The following is a 24,767-nucleotide window of genomic DNA, read 5'->3' as shown; positions in this document are numbered from 1 at the left end:
TGAGTGAGGACTCCGTGTCTCTGCATCCTGGTCGGCACTTGTCATTCTATGTTTCTTGACGTCCACCGTTATAGTGGACATGAGGTGGTACCTCATTGTGGTTTTGGCATGCATTTCCCAAGTGGCTAAGGTTGAGAAACTTCTCCGCTGCTTTCTGCTTTTTGTTCCTTTGTTGGTCCTTCAATGCTTTCTTTTAGGCACATGAATTTTTTTTTAAGTGTATCACTTTATTTCCACTCTTGGCTTCTTATTCACGTGTGTGTGTGTGTGTGTGTGTGTATTTAGCAGTTGTAGAGCAAACAATATATATCCTTAAATTATCCAGAGCTATTCAGAATTTTTATTGTACCTCTTCATGCTTTATACATGATACTTGAGATTTCTCACTTCATCTGTACAGTATTTAGGTTCCATAAAAAAATAGCCTTTATCATTTTAAAGATAAATTTGGGGTTTATTCACTTTCTTGGTTACCCAGCATAAACATTCATAAACACATGTAAGAATGTGTATTATATACATGTTTCTCTAGGCTAAGATAATGTTTTGCATAGATTTTGACTTAACCGTATTTTCCTTTAATTTGAAATAGCCATGATTTTAACTTACGTTGGCTCTCATGTTGATTTTAGTATGTTGAATATAGTAGCTATTCTACAGCCCTAGGGAAGAAGTAGTATTATTTTAATTATTTTGCCCTGGTGATGAATGCATCAGTTGATGTGTTCATCTACCTTCCCTTCTTTTCTTTTCTTTTTTTCTTTTTTCTTTTTTTTTTTTTTGAGACAGAGTCTGGCTCTGTTGCCCAGACTGGAGTGCAGTGGCTCGATCTCCACTCACTGCAAGCTCTGCCTCCCGGGTTCATGCCATTCTCCTGCCTCAGCCTCCCGAGTAGCTGGGACTACAGGCACCTGCCACCACGCCCGGCTAATTTTTTTTTTTTTTTTTTTTTTGCATTTTTAGTAGAGATGGGGTTTTACCATTTAGTAGAGATGGGGTTTTACCATGTTAGCCAGGATGGTCTCCATCTCCTGACCTCGTGATCTGCCCATCTTGGCCTCCCAAAGTGCTGGGATTACAGGCATGAGCCATTGCGCCCGGCCTTGGCCTGGTCTTCTTATAAGCTTCGAAAAGAAATGCTTTATCAAGTATTCGTACAGAATCTTTCACTTGCAGCTTTACTACTAGAACCAGAATATTTATCTCAATCCAGTCCTCATGTCATATGTGGCCTGTGTGTACATGTATTTCATTTGCTTCACAAATTGTAGCAAGTAGGAGAACACAGTTTGATTTTTCATCTTACCTCCATTCTGGGAAGCCTGGTGCCATACCCTTATTGCTCCCCTGTAGAGAGACCACGGCTGCCCTTTCATGTCCCTAACACGTGCCTCAAACAACTTAAGGGCCGCCTTCTTGTGATCTCCCTAAACAGGGTACAGGTATTAAAAATGTGTGGTCCTACACAGTGAGGAATTCTGCCAGTTCCAGCCGGCAGAGGCTTATGCTGGAACACTTGAATCAGATTGTGCCATCCTTGGTCTCAGCAGCAGAAGCACGTTCTGTCTGGAGCAAGCTGAGAAATTCTCTGCTGGGCCTCTAAGAAATGGCGAACTTTAAGGGTTTGGAAAGGTTGTTGACTCATTCTTGTTTTCACTCTCTCTTACTCTCTCGTGCATAGGGGGAAAAGAAAAGAGGTAATTAAGAGCCAGTCTCATCTCTTCCGTCACAGGAGGCTGAATAATAGCCAGTGGTCTTTACTGCTGTTTTGTAGGATGGAAAATGAATGCGAAAACGGGTCATTTAGTAGTATTTGGAGCTTTTCCTAGACAAGAAATAAAATAGACCTTGTTGTTCTGAGAAATTCTGTTTGATTTGATCTTTGCATTACTATATTTAAATGAAACTTTTTATTATAGTTCAAGATAATTTCAGAATGATGAGAGTTACTAAGTCATTAAGAGGGAATTGCGCTGAGATGAATGGATGAGTAAGTGAATGAATGTTCCAGGTAATCTAAACTTGAAAAGCTTAAAAATATGTACACATTAGTTTTTAGCAGCACAGTGCCACTGTTCTCTTTTTCCGTTATGTTATGTTATGTTATGTTATGTTATGTTATGTTATGTTATGTTATGTTTGAGACAGAGTCTTGCTCTGTCGCCCAGGCTGGAGTGCAGTGGTGCAGTCTTAGCTCACTGCAACCTCCTCCTCCCAAGTACAAGCGATTCTCCTGCCTCAGCCTCCCGAGTAGCTGGGATTACAGACGCGTACCACTATGCCTGACTAATTTTCGAATTTTTGGTAGAGATAGGCTTTCCCTGTGTTGGCCAGGCTGGTCTCAACTCCTGCCCTCAAGTGATCTGCCCATCTCGGCCTCCCAAAGTGCTGGGATTACAGGCGTGAGCTACTGTGCCCGGCCTCTTTTTCCTTTAAGTAGTAAAACCTGGAAGTACATGCAAAATTGTGTGCTCATTTTTCTGGGGGAGAAAGTATGTGGTCTTTATCAAATTCCTAAGTGTTTTCTGTCCCGTAGAAGATGAAGAACCACTAAATCAAAAGAATTAGCTTGATTTTCAGCTTCCCGAAGCCTTTTTATTTCAAATCACCCTTAGCCAGTACCTTTGCCTTCAAGAGCTTTTTCCCCATTCACTTTCGGATGTTTAAAAGGAGATGTGGATTTCTAGGAGAAGGTTGATCTACATACAAGGAAATGGAATTGTCTTGGATTATAGGCCCTCAGGTGTCTCCTAGGTAAGGTGGCATGGAGCTAGATGCCTTAAGAAAGCTTTTAGCAAAAGTGATATAATTTAAACTGAGTAGGACAATAGGCCTGTTGGGAAGGAATCTCCAACATGCAATTGTTTGAAACAAGTAAGGGCTTCCAGACAGATTGGAGGCTAAAGGAGCAGCACTGTGGACGCACACGTAGTGTCTGTTGGGCTGGTATGCCTGTACTTTCTCAGCCTCACATTGGAGTAACAAAGCTCTCGCTCCCTGGCCCAGCATCTTCTGTACATCCTCAAGTGAAGCTGCTGTTCCGGTGAAATGATGCAGATTTCAGATTCTATGTTTTGTTTTATTGCAGGGAAAAACAGACTTTAGTGTTTGTGGAACTTGGTGTACATTAGAAATTCTCGAAAGCATGCGGTAGATAGCGATTTATTGCCAAAGGATAATTGTCTTCTTCACACTTCTGGCTACTAAAAAAGCAGTTTTTAAAAAAAACTTTTTCATTTTCTTTTTTTTTTTTTTTTTTTTTTGGAGATGGCATTTCTTGTTGCCCAGGCTGGAGTGCAATGGCGTGATTTTGGCTCACCACAGCCTCTGCCTCCCGGGTTCAAGCGATTCTCCTTTCTCAGCCTTCCCGAGTACCTGGGATTACAGGGATGTGCCACCACAACCAGCTAATTTTGTATTTTTGACAGAGACGGAGTTTCTCCCATGTTGGCCTCGCAAAGTGCTGGGATTACAGGTGTGAGTCCCCACGCCCGGCCAAACTTTTTCATTTTCAAATTCACCATTACAGTGCCGTCTGTATTTTAATGTGAGTTTGAACCACTCTTTGCCCGGCTCCTCGCTCCAGAAGGGATGACAACAACTTCACAAACAGTGGAGAGGGGCGGCCAGTCCAAACCCTGCAAGGTTCAAGCACTTGTTATTGGCCAGTGCTTGTGTGCTGAGTGTGAATGCTGCAGTCCAGTGAAATTTGTGAGAGCCCTGATTGCTAGAACTATTATGCTGCATTTTGATAAAGCTGCCATACTCACATTTTCCCCAGTGAGATGGTAATAGTAGGGGAAAGACGTTTCTTCCCTCTTTGAAAAAGCAAACTGTTTCATTTCTTATTTGCCTAAGCCTTCTTAATTTTTTCCACAAATATTTCCTTTCACTTTGCTGCAAATATAACTATCATAGATTATAAGTCAACATGGTATATGCCTAATTTTAAAATGATATCAATAACTTCTTTAGGCCTCTGCTTATTAATAAGAAAAAAAATTCACATCAAGCATGAGGTAATTTAGATCTTGATTCTTAATAACAAACAGCTCATTATTACTGCAAGGCACATTTAGGTACTAATCAAAATACATGGCTGGGTGCAGTGGCTCGTACCTGTAATCCCAGCACTCTGGGAGGCTGAGGCAAGCGGATCACCTGAGGTCAGGAGTTCAAGACTAGCCTGGCCAAATTGGTGAAACCCTGTCTCTACTAAAAATACAAAAATTAGCCAGTCATGGTGGTGGGCACCTGCAATCCCATCTACTCAGGAGGCTGAGGCAGGAGAATCACTTGCACCCAGGAGGCAGAGGTGGTATTGAGCCAAGATCACGCCATTGCACTCCAGCCTGGGCTATAAGAGCAAAACTCCATTTAAAAAAAAAAAAAAAAAAAAAAAAGCCGGACGTGGCCAAAATCCTGTAATCCCAGCAGTTTGGGAGGCCGAGGCAGGCAGATCATGAGGCCAGGAGATCGAGACCATCCTGGCTAATGGCTAATGTAGTGAAACCCCATCTCTACTAAAAATACAAAAAATTACATGGGTGTGGTGGCGGGCACCTGTAGTCCCAGCTACTTGGGAGGCTGAGGCAGGAGAATGGCGTGAACCTGGGAGGTGGAGCTCGTAGTGAACTGAGATCATGCCACTGCATTCCAGCCTGGGCGACAGAGCAAGACTCCGTCTCAAAAAAAAAAAAAACAAGCATTTGCACCTGGATGTGGTAAGATGCACTTGTAGTCCAGATGCTCCGAAGACCAAGGTGGGAGGATTGCTTGAGCTCAGGAGTTTGAGTCCAGCCTGGACAATATAGTGAGACCTCACGTGGGAAAAAATATATTTAATGTGATTATAGGATTGCCAGACTCTACCGAAGAAAACATTTAAATTGCCATCTAGGTGTCTTAAATGTTCTCTGTAGAAAAACGATCTTCAAATTTTAACATACAGACATGGGAGGATTACTTGAACCCTGGAGTTCAAGACCAGCCTGGGCAACATGGTGAGACCCCATCTCTATGAAAAGTCAAAGAAAGGCCGGGCGCGGTGGCTCACACCTGTAATCCCAGGAGTTTGGGGGGCCAAGGCGGGCAGATCACGAGGTCAGGAGATCGAGTCCATCCTGGCTAACATGGTGAAACCGCGTCTCTACTAAAAATACAGAAAGAAATTAGCCGGGAATGGTGACGGGCGCCTGTAGTCCCAGCTACTGGGGAGGCTGAGGCAGGAGAATGGCGTGAACCCGGGATGCGGAGCTTGCAGTGAGCTGAGATCGCGCCACTGCACTCCAGCCTGGGCGACAGAGGGCAACTCCATCTCAAAAAAAAAAAAAAAAAAGAAAAAGAATCAAAGAAAAAATTTAGAATGCAGTGTTTTATAGCATGACTTAAACTTCATGTATAATAGAATATAAAGTTATAGTTGCATATCTGTGTAGCCATTTGTATTCTGGAGGAGTTTCCACCTTTTTATCTTAACCTGAAATATAAATTAGGTTAGGCCAACTACGAGTTTCTTTTTTTTTTTTCTTGCCACCTATGTCATAAACCCAACTTTATACTCTCTGTCTGAACCGCAGAGTGTCTTCGTTGTACACGTAGAGGGTGAGACTTTAGCCTCAGCTTCATAGCCTACACATTTGATTATGCTTTTACCCATTCCACCAAAATGTGCTGTTTGAGCTTTAAAGTCAACCTATTCTGTGAAAAACTCTCTTTATGTATTTATCTTCCTTGATGGTTGACAAAACACAATATCCATGTAAGAAGGGTGAACCTTCATGAGGGACTTCCTATTACTGTTTTTCATTTCTGCTTTCTGTGTAAAATTTGTCAGCTGGGCCACGTGTGTCACCTCACACCTGTAATCCCAGCACTTTGGGAAGCCAAGGCGGGCGCATCATTTGAGCCTAGGAGTTTGAGAACAGCCTGGGCAACATAGGGAGACCCCTGTCTCTACGAAAAATACAAAGATTAGCTGGGTGTCGTGGTGCATGCCTGTGGTCTCAGGTACCTGGGAGGTTGAGGTGGGAGAATCTTTCGAGCCCAGGAGAACTGCAGTGAGCTGAGATCATGCCACTGTGCTCCAGCCTGGATGACAGAGCGAGACCCTGTCTGTATAAACAAACAAACAAACAAAAACCTGTCAGCTTGTCAGATCATGAGTTCTCTGTCTGTCTCCTTCTCCCAACCATCCTATATGTTATATTAACGTATTTTTGTGTTTGGGGCCCTGGTCTAGGCCTCAGACATTCCACAGCTACCTAGAGGACATCATCAACTACCGCTGGGAGCTCGAGGAAGGGAAGCCCAACCCTCTGAGGGAAGCCAGTTTCCAGGACCTGCCTCTTCGCACACGGGTGGAGATCCTGCACCGCCTCTGTGATTACCGGCTGGATGCAGACGATGTCTTCGATCTTCTAAAGGTATGCTTAACTGGCGATCCTTTCCCTACAGCTATGAAAAGCCAGCAATCAGAAATGCAGTCAGAATGTAAAACCCAAAGATATCCGCCAGAGTTTGGCTTGTGGTACTAGTCTTGGTACTATTCATTGCCAGTAACACTACAGAAAACCATGATTGCTGTAGCCAAGGAGATGCAGGACGTGCGTCCCTATGGAAGCACATGATTTTGCTCTAATTTCTAGTCTGGTTTCATCTTCCTTTACGTGCACTGAGTCCCATCTGCGATAGGTACCACAGGAGAACCGTGTTTGTTCTGTCATCAGCCAAACCTGCAACTAAATTAGCCACTGAATTTTATTTCTCAAGGTGTAAACTTGATTGAATATAATTGAAATATTGACTGAAATCTCCAAGAACCTGAAACCATATATGCTAGTGAAGTTCATCCTCTACATACATCCACGTTACAAAAAATGTGTTGAAGAAGGAAGCTATGGCCATCTCTCTCCTCCCCCTTGGTGCGGTTATCTGTTTTAGAAGTATATCCTAGAGGGGCCTGGACGCTGTGGCTCATGCCTGTAATCCCAGCACTTTGGGAGGCCGAGACGGGTGGATCACGAGGTCAGGAGATCGAGACCATCCTGGCTAACACGGTGAAACCCCGCCTCTACTAAAAATAAAAAAAATTAGCTGGGCGTGGTGGCAGGCACCTGTAGTCCCAGCTACTCGGGAGGCTGAGGCCGGAGAATGGCGTGAACCCGGGAGGCGGGGCTTGCAGTGAACCGAGATCCCACTGCTCTCCAGCCTGGGCAACAGAGCAAGACTCCATCTTTAAAAAAAAAAAAAAAAAAAAAAAAAAAGAAGTATATCCTCCAGGGGAGGGTGTGGGTTACTGCTTTCACTTGTAGGGAAGTCCGTTTCTAATCCTGTTCTATCATCAGTGATTAAATGTGGTAATGACTTCTCAGTTGAGCTCTGTGCACGGACATATTATAAAAAAATCATTGTGTAATTTAGCACAGTCTTTGCCAAGGACTCAAGGACTTCAGTACCAGTGGGAAGGCCAGTACAGGTCAACCCCCGAGGTAAATTGGGAGCCCTGTCGCTGGAGCTCAGCTGGAGTGAGAGGTCACGGGAGGTTATGCTGGAGCTGCCACAGAGTATCCCATGGGGCGAAGCTTGCCCCTTGCCTGATCCACCCGGTTGTACTTGTCTTTCTTTTTGTGTGTGCTCACATAAAACAACAACCGCTCCCAGCCAAATCTGTAAACTGTCCATCAGGATTGCTGTTGGATTCTCTTTTTTGTGAAAAGGGAACAATGGTGGGGATAGGGAGCATTTTAATATTTCCATCTCTTGTTTCTCAAAGTAGGTACCCCACCTTTCCTTGTTTCTTAGGCCGATTGAAAATTTCGTAAGGTACTTGGGCATTTTTATTTTACTTTTTTTTTTTTTTTTTTTTTTTTTGGCGACGGAGTCTGGCTCTGTCGCCGAGGCTGATATGCGGTGGCATGATCTCAGCTCACTGCAACCTCCACCTCCCAGGTTCAAGCGATTCTTCTGCCTCAGCTTCCCAAGTAGCTGGGACTACAGTCACCCGCCACTACGCCCAGCTAATTTTTTGTATTTTTAGTAGAGGCGGGGTTTCACCATGTTGGCCGAGCTGGTCTGGAACTCCTGACCTCGTGATTCGCCCTCCTCAGCCTCCCAAAGTGCTGGGATTACAGGCATGAGTCACCGCGCCCAGTGATACTTGGGCATTTTTAGATTTGAGGTATGCCTGCGTGTAAATTTGGAATCCTCATTTTCGTTTTTTCCTGGTGCATTTTGTTCCCCGTTTCCCCAAACCCCTTTTTCTTGCTCTGCTTAGGGTCTGGATGCAGACAGTCTCCGTGTGGAGCCATTGGGTGAAGACAATTCTGGAGCACTCTACTGGTATTTCTATGGAACACGAATGTACAAAGAGGACCCGGTACAAGGAAAATCCAACGGAGAACTGTCTTTGAGCAGGTATGTTCTTTAATGTCAGGGCATGATAGCTACTGTATTAAAATGTCATTAAGATTAAATGCATCAGAATTCTACAGCACAATTTTTTTTTTTTTCCTAATGAAGGAATTCTCTCTAAGCATGCCTCCAAAAGGATGGTAAGGAGATACTTCATACAAAAACAAAAAGGAATTAATTGTCTGCTACCAGAGGGGTTAAAGATACTTTTTTGATCTGAAGTTCTTGATAGGAGGTTTCTGAGAAATGCCACTCTTCTTACGAGCACAGGCTATTTTAATATAGCAGGTTTCTTCTCAACAGTGCAATCATTTCAGTGCAGTAGCAGTTTTCATCTTGCATCGTCAGTCCTTGAGATCTCCTTTGATCTCCTTTTTTCTACTAGAATTAATGACGTAGTTTATGAACCTTAGTATCCATCAGTGTAAGAACAGAAGGAACTTAACATGATGCCTGAAACATAAGCTTTACTAAGTAAGGAAGAGGCCGCATTTCCATAGCATCCCAAAACGATGCTAACCTCTTATTTATGCTTTCTTATTGCTAGGAGCATGCTTACTCTTCGGAAGGTGTCAGATCTTCAGCACAGTTTAGTATTACAAAATGTTAGTTTTCCTCAGATCCATAGTCTAATAATGGAAGACTGGAAGTTACTCTTCCCTTTTCCTTTCACTGCTACATTTAATCCTTTTTGGTCATCTCATGGCCAGAAATACTGTTTTAAAATCATATGTAGCATGCCAATCCTATGCCAGAACATTTCTATTTAATATTATTTATTAGGGAAAGTGAAGGACAAAAAAATGTCTCAAGTATTCCTGGAAAAACGGGAAAAAGGAGAGGAAGACCCCCAAAACGGAAGAAACTGCAGGAGGAGATTCTGTTGAGGTAAGAAAATCTTGTTAGTTGTGGTCGTAGACTGTGGCAGAAGGGACCTTAATTCATTTATTCCTTTTTCTTTATTTTGCCTGTGCCATGGGAAGCACGTTATTATGGGAACCTGAAACTGAGTGCTTATGAGATTACCACGTGTGCAGTACAGAATCAGGAAGTCCTTAGTGCGTGACATCTGGCAAGTCACCTGCCCTCTGTAAACGAGTCCTCTTACTAGACGATGGATGTGTGCTTAATGAGGATTATATTGAACAAGACCATTTTTTTCATTCTTCAATTTTATATTTAATTTTACCAAAGAAAAAGATACTTGAAGGATTTTCTTTTATGTGTCGTTATCTTCTAGGAAATTTCACCATGTGAATCTTGCTATAGGAGTTTTCACAATCTGACCTATACTGTGTAAATACACTTCTTACTTAAGGATCAACTCTATCACTAAGCCTATTAAAGTGAGGCTGTATTCTTAAAAATTCTGATAACTCAGGACAAGTGGCTTCCTCCCTTGCTACTTAATCTAAATGCTTGAGTTAGGGTGGATTTCACCGTGTTGCTTTTTAACCACTAAGAAATATTTCTAGGAAATCAGATTAACAGTATAGATCACTCAGAACCTGATTTTAACTCAGTCAGCATCCACTTAACTTTCCAGAAGTTCAGCCTCAGATTGCAGCTGCCTATTTCTTCCTTACCCGTTTCCGTGACAAATGTCCTGTAATTACTTATGTTTTGTGTATGCAACACCTGTTTCCGGGTTTGGTTAGGATTCCACACATCCTCTGATATTCAGAAAGCTTAGTGATACCTGTCTCCATTTCCCCGTAAGTATCAAGAATCACAGTCGCTTAGAGTTGGGACTGTAGCATCATTTTAACAAGCATCCATGGACTTGTGCTACCCTCTACTGGTGATGTTTTTTCCTTGAGAGTTGTGTATGTAAGCCACTATTTAAATATTTTTTCATTAAATTTAAAATTGAGTTTCTCTTTCATGCTAGCCACATTTGAAATGCCCAGCAGTCACATGGTTTATTGGATAATGCCAGTAGAGAACATTGTCATTCTCTCAGAAACTTGAAAACAAGAGAAAAGTTTCCTTCCTTTTTCAGGGATACAAATGAAAATGATACTTCATGCTATTGCGTTATACACTTTGCATTTTGTAATTTAATCTCTAACATCCCTGTGAGGTAGGCACTATTAATAGCTCCATTTTTGGGGGGGGAAGTTAATTAACGTTCCTGAGGTCACATTGTAAGTGGCACAGGTTGAATAGAGGCAGTCCCACTTTGGAGCCCATGCTCTTAACCCTCTACTTTAGGTAAGGATAAATTATAATAAATACACCTGTCTTCAGCGTGGCCCCAAATCAGCGAGGAGGACATTGGAATCCCTACAGTTCTTTTTTCTTGGCATTTAATTATTAACAATTGCATCTGTCTCTCTTGACTGGAGCAGTAATAAAAAACAAGAACAAACGAAAAAAAAAACAGCACATCTGTTTCATTTCCAAAAAAAGTTTTAAAAGTTAATGTTTTCTGGCTGGGCACAGTGGCTCACGCCTGTAATCCCAACACTTTGGGAGGCCAAGATGGGCAGATCATGAGGTCAGGAGTTCAAGACCAGCCTGGCCAACATGGTGAAACCCTGTCTCTACTAAAAAATGCAAAAATTGGCTGGGCGCGGTGGCTCAAGCCTGTAATCTCAGCACTTTGGAAGGCCGAGGCGGGCGGATCAGGAGGTCAGGAGATCGAGACCATCCTGGCGAAGACGGTGAAACCCCGTCTCTACTAAAAACTAGCTGGGTGAGGTGGCAGGCACCTGTAGTCCCAGCTACTCGGGAGGCTGAGGCAGGAGAATGGCGTAAACCCGGGAGGCAGAGCTTGCAGTGAGCTGAGATCAGGCCACTGCACTCCAGCCTGGGCGACAGAGCGAGACTCCGTCTCAAAAAAAAAAAAAAAATGCAAAAATTAGCTGGGCCTGGTGGCGGGTGCCTATAGTCCCAGCTACTAAGCAGGCTGAGGCAGGAGAATCATTTGAACCCGGGAGGCGGAGGTTGCAGTGAGCTGAGATCATGCCATTGCACTCCAGCCTGAGTGACAGGGCAAGACTCTATCTCAAAAAAGTAAAAATAAAAAATGAAAGTTACTGTTTTCTTACGCATTGATACTGTTGCCGTAACATAGGGTAGCTGTATGTCAGTACTTCCCTTCTAGACCAGCATGCCTACATCCTAGTGTTCATTTATTCAGCACTCCGCCTCCAAGCCTTGTCCCCTTAACACACACATCCACTCTCTTTGTGTTAAATTAATTGGGTCTACCATCCTGGGGTGGCACAGAACAGTTTTGGACCTGTCTTTGTTTTGATTGACACCTCTTTTTCCTGTGTTTCAGTGAGAAGCAGGAAGACAATTCCTTGGCATCTGAGCCACAGACAAGACATGGTAATGTTCTTCACTGGTGTTGAGAAAGAATTAAGTAAATATGATTTCTTTATGCCAGAGTGTTGACTCTGTCTTTTTCTAGAGTCATACAAAGTAAAGATGATTGCAATAGCCTTTGACCTCCCCTCCGTACCCTTCTTCACTTCTCTTCCTCACACCTTATCCTGCGCCCAGCTCATCATCTGACTGAGGATTTATATCAAAACTCGATCTTGGCTGGGCGCAGTGGCTTAAGCCTGTAATCCCAGCACTTTGGGAGGCCGAGACAGGCGGATCACGAGGTCAGGAGATCGAGACCATCCTGGCTAACACGGTGAAACCCCATCTCTACTAAAAACTACTAAAAAATAACTAGCCGGGCGAGGTGGCAGGCGCCTGTAGTCCCAGCTACTCGAGAGGCTGAGGCAGGAGAATGACGTAAAACCCCGGGAGGCGCAGCTTGCAGTGAGCCGACATTGCGCCACTGCACTCCAGCCTGGGCGACAGAGCGAGACTCCGTCTCAAAAACAAAAACAAACAAAAAAAAACTCAATCTTTTCACTAGTGTTCTGTTTACTAGGGACAGTGTAATCGACTCCTCAACATTGGAGTGAATCACCAGCTTCTCAGAGAGGTCTTTTTAATGTCAGCACTTCCTGACACAGTGGTTTCCTTATGGGTTTGCAGCATACTGGTTTCCTGCCTAGATTTTAATTTTGTCATCCAAGTAGCATAAAAATGGGAGGAACATACCAGTTTGCACAGTGTAGTTGAGGCAAGGTAGACTCTGAAAGGACTCAAACTCAAAACCGTTTCTGTCAGCATATTTAATCATTTCTAGGCTGTGAATATCTATCTTGTTAAAGTCACAGTAGTTATATTTGTATTGCCTTTAGACACTACTTTTTTTTTTTTTTTAGTTGTTAGCAGTGACTTTAACAAGAAAACCAGAAGTATACATTGTCAACTTTAAAATTAAAAAGAGGCCGTTGCGGTGGCTCATGCCTGTAATCCCAGCACTTTGGGAGGTCAAGGCGGGCCGATCACCTGAGGTCAGGAGTTCAAGACCAGCCTGGCCAACATTGTGAAACCCCGTCTCTACTAAAAATACAAAAATTGGCTGGGCGTGGTGGCAGGCACCTGTAATCCCAACTACTCCAGAGGCTGAGGCAGGAGAATCACTTGAATCTGGGAGGCGGAGGCTGCAGTAAGCTGAGATGGTGCCCCTGCACTCCAGCCTGGGCGACAGAGCAGGACTCTGTCTCTAAATAAATAAATAAATGAAATTTAAAAGTAGGCCAGGTGAAGTGGCTCACGCCTATAATCCCAGCAGTTTGGGAGGTCAAAGCAGACCCCCTTGAGCTCAGGAATTAAAGACCAGCCAGGGCAACATGGCAAAACCCTATCTTTACTAAAAATGCAAAAGATTATCTGGGTGTGCTGGTACACACCTGTAGTCCCAGGTACTTGGGGGTTGCTGAGATGGGAAGATGGCTTGAGCCCAGGAGGCAGAGGTTACAGTGAGCTGAGATGGTGCCACTGCACTCCAGCCTGGGCAATAGAGCCAGACCCTGTCTCAAAAAAATAAATAAATAAATAAATAATAGGTCTCTTTTTTGACTCCCTTTTTTTAGTCATGACCCAGGGGAGAAACAAAATTGAGACTAAATAAGGAAAGGTCCTCATAGGATCTCCTGTAGTTAATCCATTCCTTTATTTTCTAGGGTCCCAAGGGCCGGGCCAAGGTACTTGGTGGCTCCTGTGCCAAACAGAAGAAGAATGGAGACAGGTCACTGAGAGTTTTCGCGAGAGGACCTCCGTTCGAGAACGGCAGCTCTACAAGCTCCTCAGTGAGGACTTCCTGCCTGAGATCTGCAACATGATCGCCCAGAAGGTGCGCCACACTCTCTGCTCAGTCCTCCTCTGTGTTAGGCCTGGTGCTGCATTGTTTAAGGATTATTCATGAGACCTTCCCCATACTTCCCACTGTCCTGGAAATAGTGCAGGCTTCCATCCTGTCTGAACTCCAGTGTTAGACTGGCACCCCATGCCACCCCCTCTCCTTCACTGTGGGTCCTATCATGTTCTCCTTCCCGCAGGAAGTCCTCAGTGTCTACCACCCACCAATAGTGACGGTGGCTTTTCACAGTCTGGAACCAGCTTTCGAACATCTTATGGGTTTGTCTTTGTCCTTGTAGCTCCATTGCCAGCCCTTTGCCTGGCTCCACCTGATTGTGTCCTCTTCACCAAATTCAGGGCAAGCTACAGTCTCATAAACCATATGCCCCTACTTCATGACATTTTCAAACATCCTTCCTCCTCTTTTTCCTTTTTTTTTTCCCAGGCTGGAGTGCAGTCGCGCAATCTCGGTTCACTGCAGCTTCTGCCTTCCAGGTTCAAGCGATTCTCCTGCCTCAGCCTCCTGAGTATCTAGGATTATAGGCGCACACCACCACACCCAGCTAATTTTTGTATTTTTAGTGGAGACGGGGTTTCACTGTTTTGACCAGGCTAGTCTAGAACTCCTGACCTCAGGTGATCCACAGCCTCAGCCTCCCAAAGTGCTGGGATTACAGATGTGAGCCACCGCACCCGGCCTTTTTTTTTTTTTTTTTTTTAAGGACAAGCTCTCTCACTTTGTCACCTAGGCTGGAGTGCAGTGGTGCAATCACAGCTCACTGCAGCCTCGGCTTCCCAGGCTCATGTGATCCTCTCATCTCAGCCTCCCAAGTAGCTGGGGAAACAGGCTTGTGCCTCCACACCCAACTAATTATTTTTTATTTTTTGTAGAGACAAGGTCTTGCTCTCTGCCTAGGCTTGTCTCAAACTCCTGGCCTCAATCCGTCCTCCTGTCTTGGCTTCCCAACGTGCTGGGATTACAGGCATGAGCCACTGTGCCCAGCTTTTATTGTTTTAAGACAGGGTCTTGCTCTATGTCCCAAGCTGGACTACAGTGGTGCAATCATAGCTCACTGTAGCCTCAACCTCCCAGGCCGAAGTGATCCTCTCGAGTAGCTGGGACTGCAGGCACACGCCACCACGCCTGGCTAATCTTTTAATTTTATCTATACATAGGGTTTCCCCGTGTTGCCTGGGCTGGTCTTGAACTCCTGGGCTGTAATCCCAACGTGCTGGGATTACAGGTGTGAGCCACCACACCTGGCCCCCCTCTACTTCCTTACCCATTTGAATACTACTCTCTCAAAAGCCTTACTTAAATGTCACTGTGTCCATGAACTGTCCTTGTTTCCCCCAGCCTTTGGGACTTCTGTCACTTAACATGTTTCTTTATGCTTATTTTATATCTTTGTGAGTTCAAGCTTCTTCAGCTCAGGGACTGTGTCTTACTCATCTTTTTAACACCCACAATACCTAATGTCATTTCTTGTTTTTTTGGGTTGTTTTATTTTTTTTTTTTTTTGAGACAGAGACTCACTGTGTCGCTCACGCTGGAGTGCAGTGACACAATCTTGGCTCACCGCAGCTTCCACCTCCTGGGTTCAAGCAATTCTCATGCCTCAGCCTCCCAAGTAGCTGGGACTATAGGCGTGTGCCACCATGCCCAGCTAATGTTTTTATATTTAGTAGAGACGCGGTTTCGCCATGTTGGCCAGGCTGGTCTTGACTCCTGGCCTCAAGTGATCCACCCACCTTGGCCTTCCAAGTGCTGTGATTACAGGCGTGAGCCACCGCGTTTAGCCTGTCTTGCCTTTTCTATGATGGTTGGTTGATAATTATTCAGTTTGTTTATTTCATGTCAATAACAATATTTCCGATTATTAATACATGTTAATAGAGGACCAGAAATATTTGACCACTGGCCAGTGAAATACGAAGAGAAAGTATTTATAAATCATCACTGCAGTACCTACAGGGAGGCAAACATGTCAAATGTATTATTTAATTGATCGTGGATCTGGTGATGTGTTTAACCCTTAAGCAGGTTGATGCTTTAGGGAAAGTCCTAGAAATTACCTTTCTCTAATAACGGGAACTTACAAACAGTGCTTCAAGACTTCCGCGGTCCTGGGTGATCCAGGAAACCTCCATGTCACCGTCAGTATACTTAAGTTTACGATAATTGCATTCCGTTTTCACGATTGGCAATTCACTGCAACAATTTTTCTAGGAATGAAAATATAGAATCTAATTTTCTTAAAGTAACAATGATGTAAAGAGATACTTAAGACTTTACGTGACCTTGCATATGACTTTACTGATATCATCAGTCATGGCACATTAAATTATCTACAAATATACCCAATCACCTTAAGCCTTCTTTTATCATTTCTGGTTTTTTACTGCAATATTCAGCCTAACGTTTTGGGGGATACAAGAATTAAGGGGAAAAAAAAACTTAAAGCATAAAACTGATTATTTTGATTAAAAATTTCAAACATTGATTCTTTTCAAAAGAAGAAAAATTAAAATAAGGTAACCCTTAAATAGTGTAATCTTTAAATACAATTTTCAAGAACCATGGAATTGCAAACCAGAAAGAAATAATGGATTTGATATTTTCAAAGAAATAGATAGTGCTTTTAAGTTCGAAAACATCAGTGAAGTCTTATTAACCAGAAGAATAGTATATTAAGAAAAATCTAAATTGGGAAGTAGAAAGTCTTAGCAGACCAGTAATTAGGGAAGAAGTGTTTTCATAGAAGGATTGATTGTTTCACAGGTAAAGTTTTCTAAACCTTCAAGGAAAAGATAACTTCTAAACATTTCCAAAATGAAAGAAATAACTGGAAGCTACTCTGTTCGTTCTGATACAGATATCTTTGAACACCAGACCTGATAAAATTAAATATACTCTCCTCATTCCATAGTATGTACAATAATGCCCCAAGTAACCACGTTTTGGTCAATGACAAACCACATATACCACCGTGGTCCCATAAGATTATAATTAAGCTGAAAATTTCCTATCATCATAGCCATTATAACATTGTAGCACAATTCCATTTCTTTTTATAAATTGAGTGCAGCCTAAGTGCATTGTGTTTACAAGGTCTACAGTAGCGTACTGTAATGTCCTGACCTTCACGTTTACGCCACTCAGTCACGAACTCAGCAGAGCAACTGCCAGTCCTGCAAGCTCCATTCATGATAAGTTGCCCTGTCTCAGTGTGCCAGTTCTTAAATCTTTTACACTGTATTTTTACTGTATCTTTTCTATTTACGTATGTTTAGATACACAAATATTTTACCATTGTGTGTCTGGGATTGTATGTAGTAGGCTACACCACCTAGGAGCAATAGGCTATATATCCTGTAGTCTGGGTGTGTAGTAGGCTGCTACACCTTCTAGGGTTGTGTGTAGTAGGCTACACCACCTAGGAGCAATAGGCTGTATATCCTGTAGTCTGGGTGTGTAGTAGGCTGTGCCTTCTAGGGTTGTGTGTAGTAGACTACACCATCTGGAGCAATAAGCTACACCCCATAACCTAGGTGTGTAGCACACTACACCATCTAGGGTTGTAGTAGGCTGTACCATCTAGGACCAACTGTATCCCGTAGCCTAGGTGTGTAGTAGGCTATGCCATCTAGTCCCTGAATTCTATATTGTTGAAAACTTAACAAAATCACCTAAGAATGTGGTTTCTCAAAATGTATCCTCATTGTTAAGTATAACACATGACTGTGTGTTAGATTGTTAATACTGACAAGTAGAAGCTATCTTGTTACCAAAAGAGTAATGTTTGAGACTGTCTTACTGGTAATACTGTTTTGGAGTCTTACCTAGTGTAACACAATAAAGAATAGTAAGATGCAACATTTAAAAATGTTGACCTGGGGCCAGGGGCGTGGTGGCTCATGCTTGTAATCGCAGCACTTTGGGAGGCGGAGGCGGGCAGGTCACCTGAGGTCTAGAGTTCAAGACCAGCCTGGGCAACATGGCAAAACCCCATCTCTACTAAAAATACAAAAATTAGCCAGGCATGGTGGCGGGTGCCTGTAATTCCAGCCACTCAGGAAGCTGAGACAGGAGAATCGCTTGAACTCAGGAGGTTGCAGTGACACGAGATCACACCACTGCACTCCGGCCTGGGCGACAGAGTGAGACTCCATCTCAAAAAAAAAAAAAGAAAGGAAAAGAAAATACAGTGTGTAAATGGAGGCACAATAAATGAGGCCGTGGAAGAGGGGTCAGCGTAGTATGTGGAAGAGACAGAAGCTTTTCTTTCAAACCTACTTGAATTATGCCACTCCCCTGTCCTATCCCTTGGAGAAATTTCTTGATAACTTTGTATTTCAACTTCTTTCTTTTGTTTTCCTTTTTTTTTTTTTTTTTAAACAGAGACAGGGTCCTACTCTGTTACCCAGGCTGGAGTGCAGTAGCGTGATCATAGCTCATTGTAACCTAGAATTCCTGGGCTCAAACGATCCTCCTCCCTTAGCCTCCTGAGCACCTGGGACTCCAGGCACCCACCACCACGCCCGGTTAATTTTTTTATTTTTTGTTGAAGTGGGGTCCATTTCAGTTTTCTTATTAGTAAAATGAAATGCTATCACTTGACAAAAGTTTCTGTGGGAATTAAACAAAGAACCCATGTCAATGTACAGAGCATTGTATTTGGGAATCAAAATACACTACTCGGTCCTCTCCCGTTGTTTATGGTAATGGGTAATTGATGAGAAACCTTGATTGAAAACTAAACCCACATTTTATAGCAAAATAAAGGCAATAAGAGTGTCAGTAGATTTGATACATCTTTGAGGAGGTATTTTATGATCGTCCTCTAAACTTTGAAATAATAATCAGAAGGTAAGTCCTACTGCAATGACCATATAAAAGCTTACTTAAACATTTTTTTTTTTTTTTTAAATAAAAAGGGATGTAGATACTGGTAGAGCTTGTTGCTCGTGTTACAGAATATACAGCTTTATAAACTTTAATTTCTCAACAAATAAATTGACTCAGGGTATAGATGGTTTACAGAAGGCGATGGGAAAGTACGTAGGGAAACGTTCAGCTTCTGTATCCAGAATGGCGTTTTTCTCATTTGTAGCTTCTATCTCATACGGCAGGGTTGAAGCGAAGGTGGCATTGGCATTTTTGCTACTCTCATGGTAAACTGGCATAATCCCTTTGGAAGACAGTTAGTTCCCTGATAAGTTTTTCTTGTATTTAAAGTTGAAGAGATCTTGTTAGAGTCTCGAGGCTTATAAAATAATGGCCATCTCAGTGCTTTGGGAGTCCAAGATGGTACGATTGTCTGAGGCCAGTAGTTTGAGGCTGCAGTGAGTTATGATTGCCCCACTGCACTCCATCCTCTGAAACACAACAAGAACCTTTAAGGGGAAAAAAAAAAGAGCTTATAGGCTTATTTCAGGAAACTGCTGGGGTAGGTTTTTTGGGACAGATACTTAAAGAAGGTCACAACTACGTTTGATAATTGGGCTTGCATTTGCATTGGGCACTAGTCATTCTGTTTCTTTCTTTTTTTTTTTTTCTTTTGAGATGGAGTCTCGCTCTGTTGCCCAGGCTGGAATGCAGTGGTATGATCTTGGCTCACTGCAACCTCCGCCTCCCAGGTTCAAGCAATTCTCCTGTCTCAGCCTCCTGAGTACCTGGGACTACAGGCACGTGCCACCACGCCTGGCTAATTTTTTTTTTTGTATTTTTAGTAGAGATGGGGTTTCACCATGTTGGTCAGGATGGTCTCAATCTCCTGACTTCGTGATCCGCCCCGCTCAGCCTCCCAAAGTGCTGGGATTACAGGCGTGAGCCACCCCACCCAGCCCAAAGAAGAAAAAGCTTTCTAAAGTTGCTGACTCATTAAATGTACCCCCATGGCTTTGCGGTATGTTTAAGTTGTATCAACCACCCCTTCTTGTCATTTTCCATCCTATAATTCCTTACCTAATGGATTAAGTGGTGCCAGAAGTACCCCTGGAGAATGCAGATTTTTGATGCAGAAGCCACAGAAGTTATATTATCGTAAGGGAAGGCCTTTGCTTGTCACCTTTTAATAGTAGGTTACAGTTGGTGATGCCCTGGGGCTCATTCCTCACAAATTGCAAAACTTACATATGCTAATAAACCTTGGCCTTCAAAAGTAGTAACCTAGATACAAGGAGTTCTCCGTGCTCTTTCTTTGAAATTTCCTACAAGGACTGCTTTCCAGCCTGGTGCGTTTGCTTGGAACTCACCGCATTCTGCTCGCTGAGCCCTTTTCCCCAACCCTGCTCTCTCCCTGGCTTCCCCTCCTGGGCAACTGCTCTCACTTCTCACTGCTGCCACTGTGCTGCCTTTGCCCAGCGGCCCACCTCCGGCTGCTCCTCATGCCCCTCCCAGAGCCACCCCTTCCGCTGAAGGCGATAAAGCGTGGCTTTCCCTTTGTAATTTGGGAAGATTTTTTTTTTTTTTTTGACTGTTTAAACTGTTAAGGGAGTTTTTGTTTTTGTTTTTGTTTTTTTTTTTTGCCAGTGATGCATATTATAAAAGACACTTGGTTGTCTCCAAGTTTTTATTTTAATTTTTTCAAGAGAATAAACTGGCTTCTGTCCCTACACAGCTGAGCGGTGGTTCTCCCTGATTGTCCTAAGGAAGCCTTTGGCCCTAACCTGCATGCCTCCTGGGCCACTTTTTTACTGGCAGCAGCAGGAGCAGCATCAGTATCAGTAGTTGAGAACACCCTAATCTATCGTTTCCTTTCTCTTCTTCACTTCTAACTATAGGGAAAACGTCCACAGCGCACAAAGGCAGAGTTGCATCCTAGGTGGATGTCTGACCACCTGTCCATCAAACCCATCAAGCAAGAGGTGAGTGTGTGAGAGAGTAGCGAGGAGGAGCTTTCCTGATGAAAGAGACAGATCCTTTTCATGTACTTCCATTCTTGCCTTTTTATTTTCCTTCATTTTTTTTTCCTAAACCCCAAATGTTTGTTTAGCATTCTTATGCTTAGGATGCATTTCTAGAAAGATAAAGAATTAGAAGACATGAGGCTACACTCTGGTTCTGACAATCTCCTGGGGTAGTAGGCATGTCCACACCTGCTGCAATAGGTACATGTATAGGAGCAGTTCATAAATGCAAAGATGGGAGGATTTAGAGCTGAGCAATGAAAGGAGAATTTGAGTAGGCAGAGCCATACTCGACCTGCATCCTGAGATGGCTAGGATTGACAGAGGGGGAGTAAAGAGGGTGGGAGAGGTGGGGCAGAAGGCATCCCACACTACAGGAGTAGTAGAAACAAAAGCACAGAGACAGGAAATTATGTAATGTGGTCAAAAAACAGTATATATTAGAGTCAGACACGGTAGCTAATGCCTGTAATCGAACCACTTTGAGAGGCCAAGGCAGGTGGATTGCTTGTACTCACGAGTTCAAGACCAGCCTGGCCAACATAGTGAAACCCCATCTCTACTAAAAATACAAAAATTAACTGGACGTGGTGGCGTGCACCTGTAATCCCAGCTACTCGGGAGGCTGAGGCAGGAGAATTGCTTGAACCCGGGAGGTGGAGGTTGCAGTGAGCTGAGATCACACCACTGTACTCCAGCCTGGGCAACAGAGTGAAACTCAAAAAAAAAAAAAAGAAAGAAAGAAAGTGAGAGTCTGTGGCAAGTTTGTTGTTTTGTTTCTAATTGGAGACATAGCATGGACCTGAAAAGTGTCCAGGAACGAGAGTATGGATCTGGCTGATCTGTGGTGAAATGAGATTCTTAGATATCAAGGCCTTGCTGTGGAGTGTAGGTGATCATATTTCTTCTAAGACACGAAGCAAAAGAGGACATAAATGGGAGGGCAGGGAAATGTTTAGGTCACATGAGAGAAAGGGCACCATGTGGGAGTTTGAGGTACAATATTAGGTGAAGAAAGAATGTTTGGTGCAACCACTAATTACTAATAAAGGAGTTGTCCAAGCAGCATTCTGGAGCTGACTATGTTTTGGCATTTTCGTCTTGTGATGTAGCTCAGGATCCTGAAGCAGGAGATTTACTTGAGTCTAGGAGTTTGAGACCAGCCTGGGCAACATAGCAAGACCCCACCTCTGAAAAAAAAAGTAGTTAAATTACTTCATCCACATCACACTGTAGGAAGGGTCAGCACTTTTTAACTGTTTGTCTCCTTTGGGCACTCTTTCGTCAAATATTTAAACAGTTCAGTGATCCTAGACAGTTTTGAGTTAAGGGACAGTAGTTTTACTCTGGACCATGCCTTTGAATTGTTACGTTACGAAGCCTTCCTTTTTCCTTTCAGTAACATTTTCGTGGCTCTTAAATTTAAGTGATGACACGATGGTCTATTGCTGAGATCTTGTCAGTAACTAAACACACTCTGCCTTGAGCCCTGAAAAGGGAAAGCTGATTTATAAATTTGTATTTGCTTCAGTGTATTTTGATTTCACCTCCGCCTTTTTTTTTTTTTTTCTTTCTTGAGACAGAGTCCCGCTCTGTCGCCCAGGCTGGAGTACAGTGGCATGATCTCAGCTTACTGCAAGCTCCGCCTCCCGGGTCCACGCCATTCTCCTGCCTCAGCCTCCTGAGTAGCTGGGACTACAGGCACCCACCACCACACCCGGCTATTTTTTTGTATTTTTAGTAGAGACAGGGTTTCACTATGTTAGCCAGGATGGTCTCAATCTCCTGACCTCGTGATCCGCCTGCCTCACCCTCCCAAAGTGCTGGGATTACAGACGTGAGCCACCACGCCCAGCCAACCTCTGTCTCTTTTTAACTCAGAGATGTGTCTTGCCCAATGTTTAATTACCTGGGGGTTGGCACTTCTATTAATGACTGACCTCTCTTCTCCAGTATCCTTTTCCTCCTAGTAGTCACTAATTTCGGAATGGCCTTTGGTCCCTGGTATTCAGCCATGTTCTCAAATGGTTTTCTAGCCTGGCCTTGTTGGGATCTCTCTGCTGTCTTTATTACCTTGACAGTTAACACCTCCTTGAAAGCTCCCATTTCTGTTGACCGTTCACTGCCCTGAGCATTCCTGGACCATAACTTCCTCTTCAGATTGCATGGCTGCCTGAATAGACTGCAAGGCCCTTCATTGCTCCCAGCAAAACTTCAGCATGAAACACTAAAATTTCTTCTTTTATTCTTGGCAGTGTTTGAGCTTTCTTTTATTCTGCTCTTTAGTTTGAACAAAAAGAAACCACAGTATTACAGAGACTGTAAAATACCTGTTGTGGTCCCCGGTATCCTGGAGAAACCCTTAATGGTGACATGACTTTTTGAGCACGGAGGCCGGGTTTCTGGCCTATATTGGTCACTCAGCAGTCCAAACTTATGACTGCCTGAAAAAAGACTTTTAGGCCGGGTGCGGTGGCTCAAACCTGTAATCCCAGCACTTTGGGAGGCCGAGACGGGCGGATCACGAGGTCAGGAGATCGAGACCATCCTGGCTAACACAGTGAAACCCCGTCTCTACTAAAAAAAAAAATACAAAAACTTAGCCGGGCGAGGTGGCGGGCGGCTGTAGTCCCAGCTACTCGGGAGGCTGAGGCAGGAGAATGGCGTGAACCCGGGAGGCGGAGCTTGCAGTGAGCTGAGATCCGGCCACTGCACTCCAGCCTGGGTGACAGAGCAAGACTCCGTCTCAAAAAAAAAAAAAAAAAAAAAAAGACTTTTAGTTGTGACTTCTGGGGAAAATACCAGTGAGGAGAGACCGTCTCACTGAACTCTAGGATTCGGGATGCAGTGGTTACTTTTGTCCAGAGACTTTGGTTATTGCTGTTGCTAGGGAACCGTGTGTTGGGTGGCAGTCTCACATGTGCTGCCGACAGGAGCAAGGGTGCTAGCAAGTCTGATACCTGCCCTCAGAGAGGGAAGCGTGTAAGGGCACAGCATACTGGGCATTGCTAAAACCAGGGGTTCTGGTGAATTGTCCTTTACTGGATTTTAAAGTGGTGTTTCTCATTAGCTTCTCATTAAAAACCCCCTTGATTCTAGCAGGCCTCTTATTTGTAAAGCATTCATGCCCCAGCTCCTATCCCATTTGCAACTGACCTCACCTTTTAAAGAAAAAAATTACAGCATAAGACAGTATCACATTTTTTTAACTGTGCAGTGCCGAGACCAGCTGGGTCGGGGAGACCCTAGCCCAGCGGTGCTAGAGGAATTAAAGGCACACACGCAGAAATATAGAGGTGTGACGTGGGAACTCAGGGGTCTCACAGCCTTCAGAGCTGAGAGCCCCGAACAGAGATTTACCCACGCATTTATTAACAGCAAGCCAGTCATTAGCATTGTTTCTATAGATATTAAATTAACTAAAAGTATCCCTTTTGGGAAACAAAGGGATGGGCCGAATTGAAGGACTAGGTATGCAGCAGGAGCATGTCCTTAAGGCACAGATCGCTCATGCTATTGTTTGTGGTTTAAGAAGCCTTTAAGCAGTTTTCCACCCTGGGTGGGCCAGGTGTTCCTTGCCCTCATTCCGGTAAACCCACAACCTTCCAGCGTGGGTGTCATGGCCATCAGGAACATGTCACAGTGCTGTAGAGATTTTGTTTATGGCCAGTTTTGGGGCCAGTTTATGGCCAGATTCTGGGGGGCCTGTTCCCAACAGTGCAGGTTTACTTTTGCTTGGTCGGTTGTCATTCATTTGGTTGTACTGGTTCTTTAATAGTTAAAACGCTACCAAAAGTGAGTCCTGTTTTTTTGTGGTGTTTCATCAAGACTTTGCTTTACCTTGCATCGACCTAGGGCTGAAAATTAGCACGGGAATTTTAAAACAGACTAGTGGTGCGTAACATAGAATTTTTTTTTTTTTTTTGGTCTCAGATGTGTGTAATGTCATTGAGGTAAAATTGTAATTGTTGAGAATTCACATCAGATGGGAAATTGCTACAATGGTAACCCATGCTGCAAGAAAAAAGGCCCAGAGAAATGTGAGACAGGATCCAGCTAAAGCAGGAGGCGTTTGCAAGTTCAGGGCCGTGCTGGAGGAGGGGCAGATTCTGGAGAAAGCAGTCTGAGACAGGTGGAGCAATAACTAGACGGACAGATGGCATTGGCAAGGGCAGGAGCCACAGCTGGGCGTGGCCGGTGCAGGCTCCCACCTGCCGACCGTGTCT

At 43.7% G+C, this 24,767-nt stretch overlaps 1 protein-coding gene across 12 annotated transcripts in view; it reads left to right on the top strand.

The window, feature by feature from the left end:
- Positions 1 to 24,767, top strand: part of CECR2 (CECR2 histone acetyl-lysine reader) — a 197,764-nt gene that overhangs the window by 127,819 nt on the left and 45,178 nt on the right. For 8 of the 12 annotated variants that reach the window (XR_013399582.1, XM_028828023.2, XM_028828020.2 and 5 more), the window contains exons 3-8: positions 6,242 to 6,425; positions 8,276 to 8,415; positions 9,196 to 9,300; positions 11,702 to 11,751; positions 13,455 to 13,624; positions 20,416 to 20,499. Coding sequence is in view for 11 of the 12 variants with exons in the window: in XM_028828023.2 (XP_028683856.2) it covers positions 6,242 to 6,425; positions 8,276 to 8,415; positions 9,196 to 9,300; positions 11,702 to 11,751; positions 13,455 to 13,624; positions 20,416 to 20,499 (733 nt within the window). In the remaining variant the exon portion in view is untranslated. The remainder of the gene's footprint in view (positions 1 to 6,241; positions 6,426 to 8,275; positions 8,416 to 9,195; positions 9,301 to 11,701; positions 11,752 to 13,454; positions 13,625 to 20,415; positions 20,500 to 24,767) is intronic. The other 4 variants (XM_077950793.1, XM_028828022.2, XM_077950792.1 and 1 more) reach the window with 1 other exon arrangement.

This window comes from Macaca mulatta, chromosome 10 (assembly GCF_049350105.2).
Source record: "Macaca mulatta isolate MMU2019108-1 chromosome 10, T2T-MMU8v2.0, whole genome shotgun sequence".
Classification (NCBI taxonomy): Eukaryota; Metazoa; Chordata; class Mammalia; order Primates; family Cercopithecidae; genus Macaca; species Macaca mulatta.
Note: the sequence above shows the minus strand (reverse complement) of the source record. Positions and strands in the feature narration are given on the sequence as shown.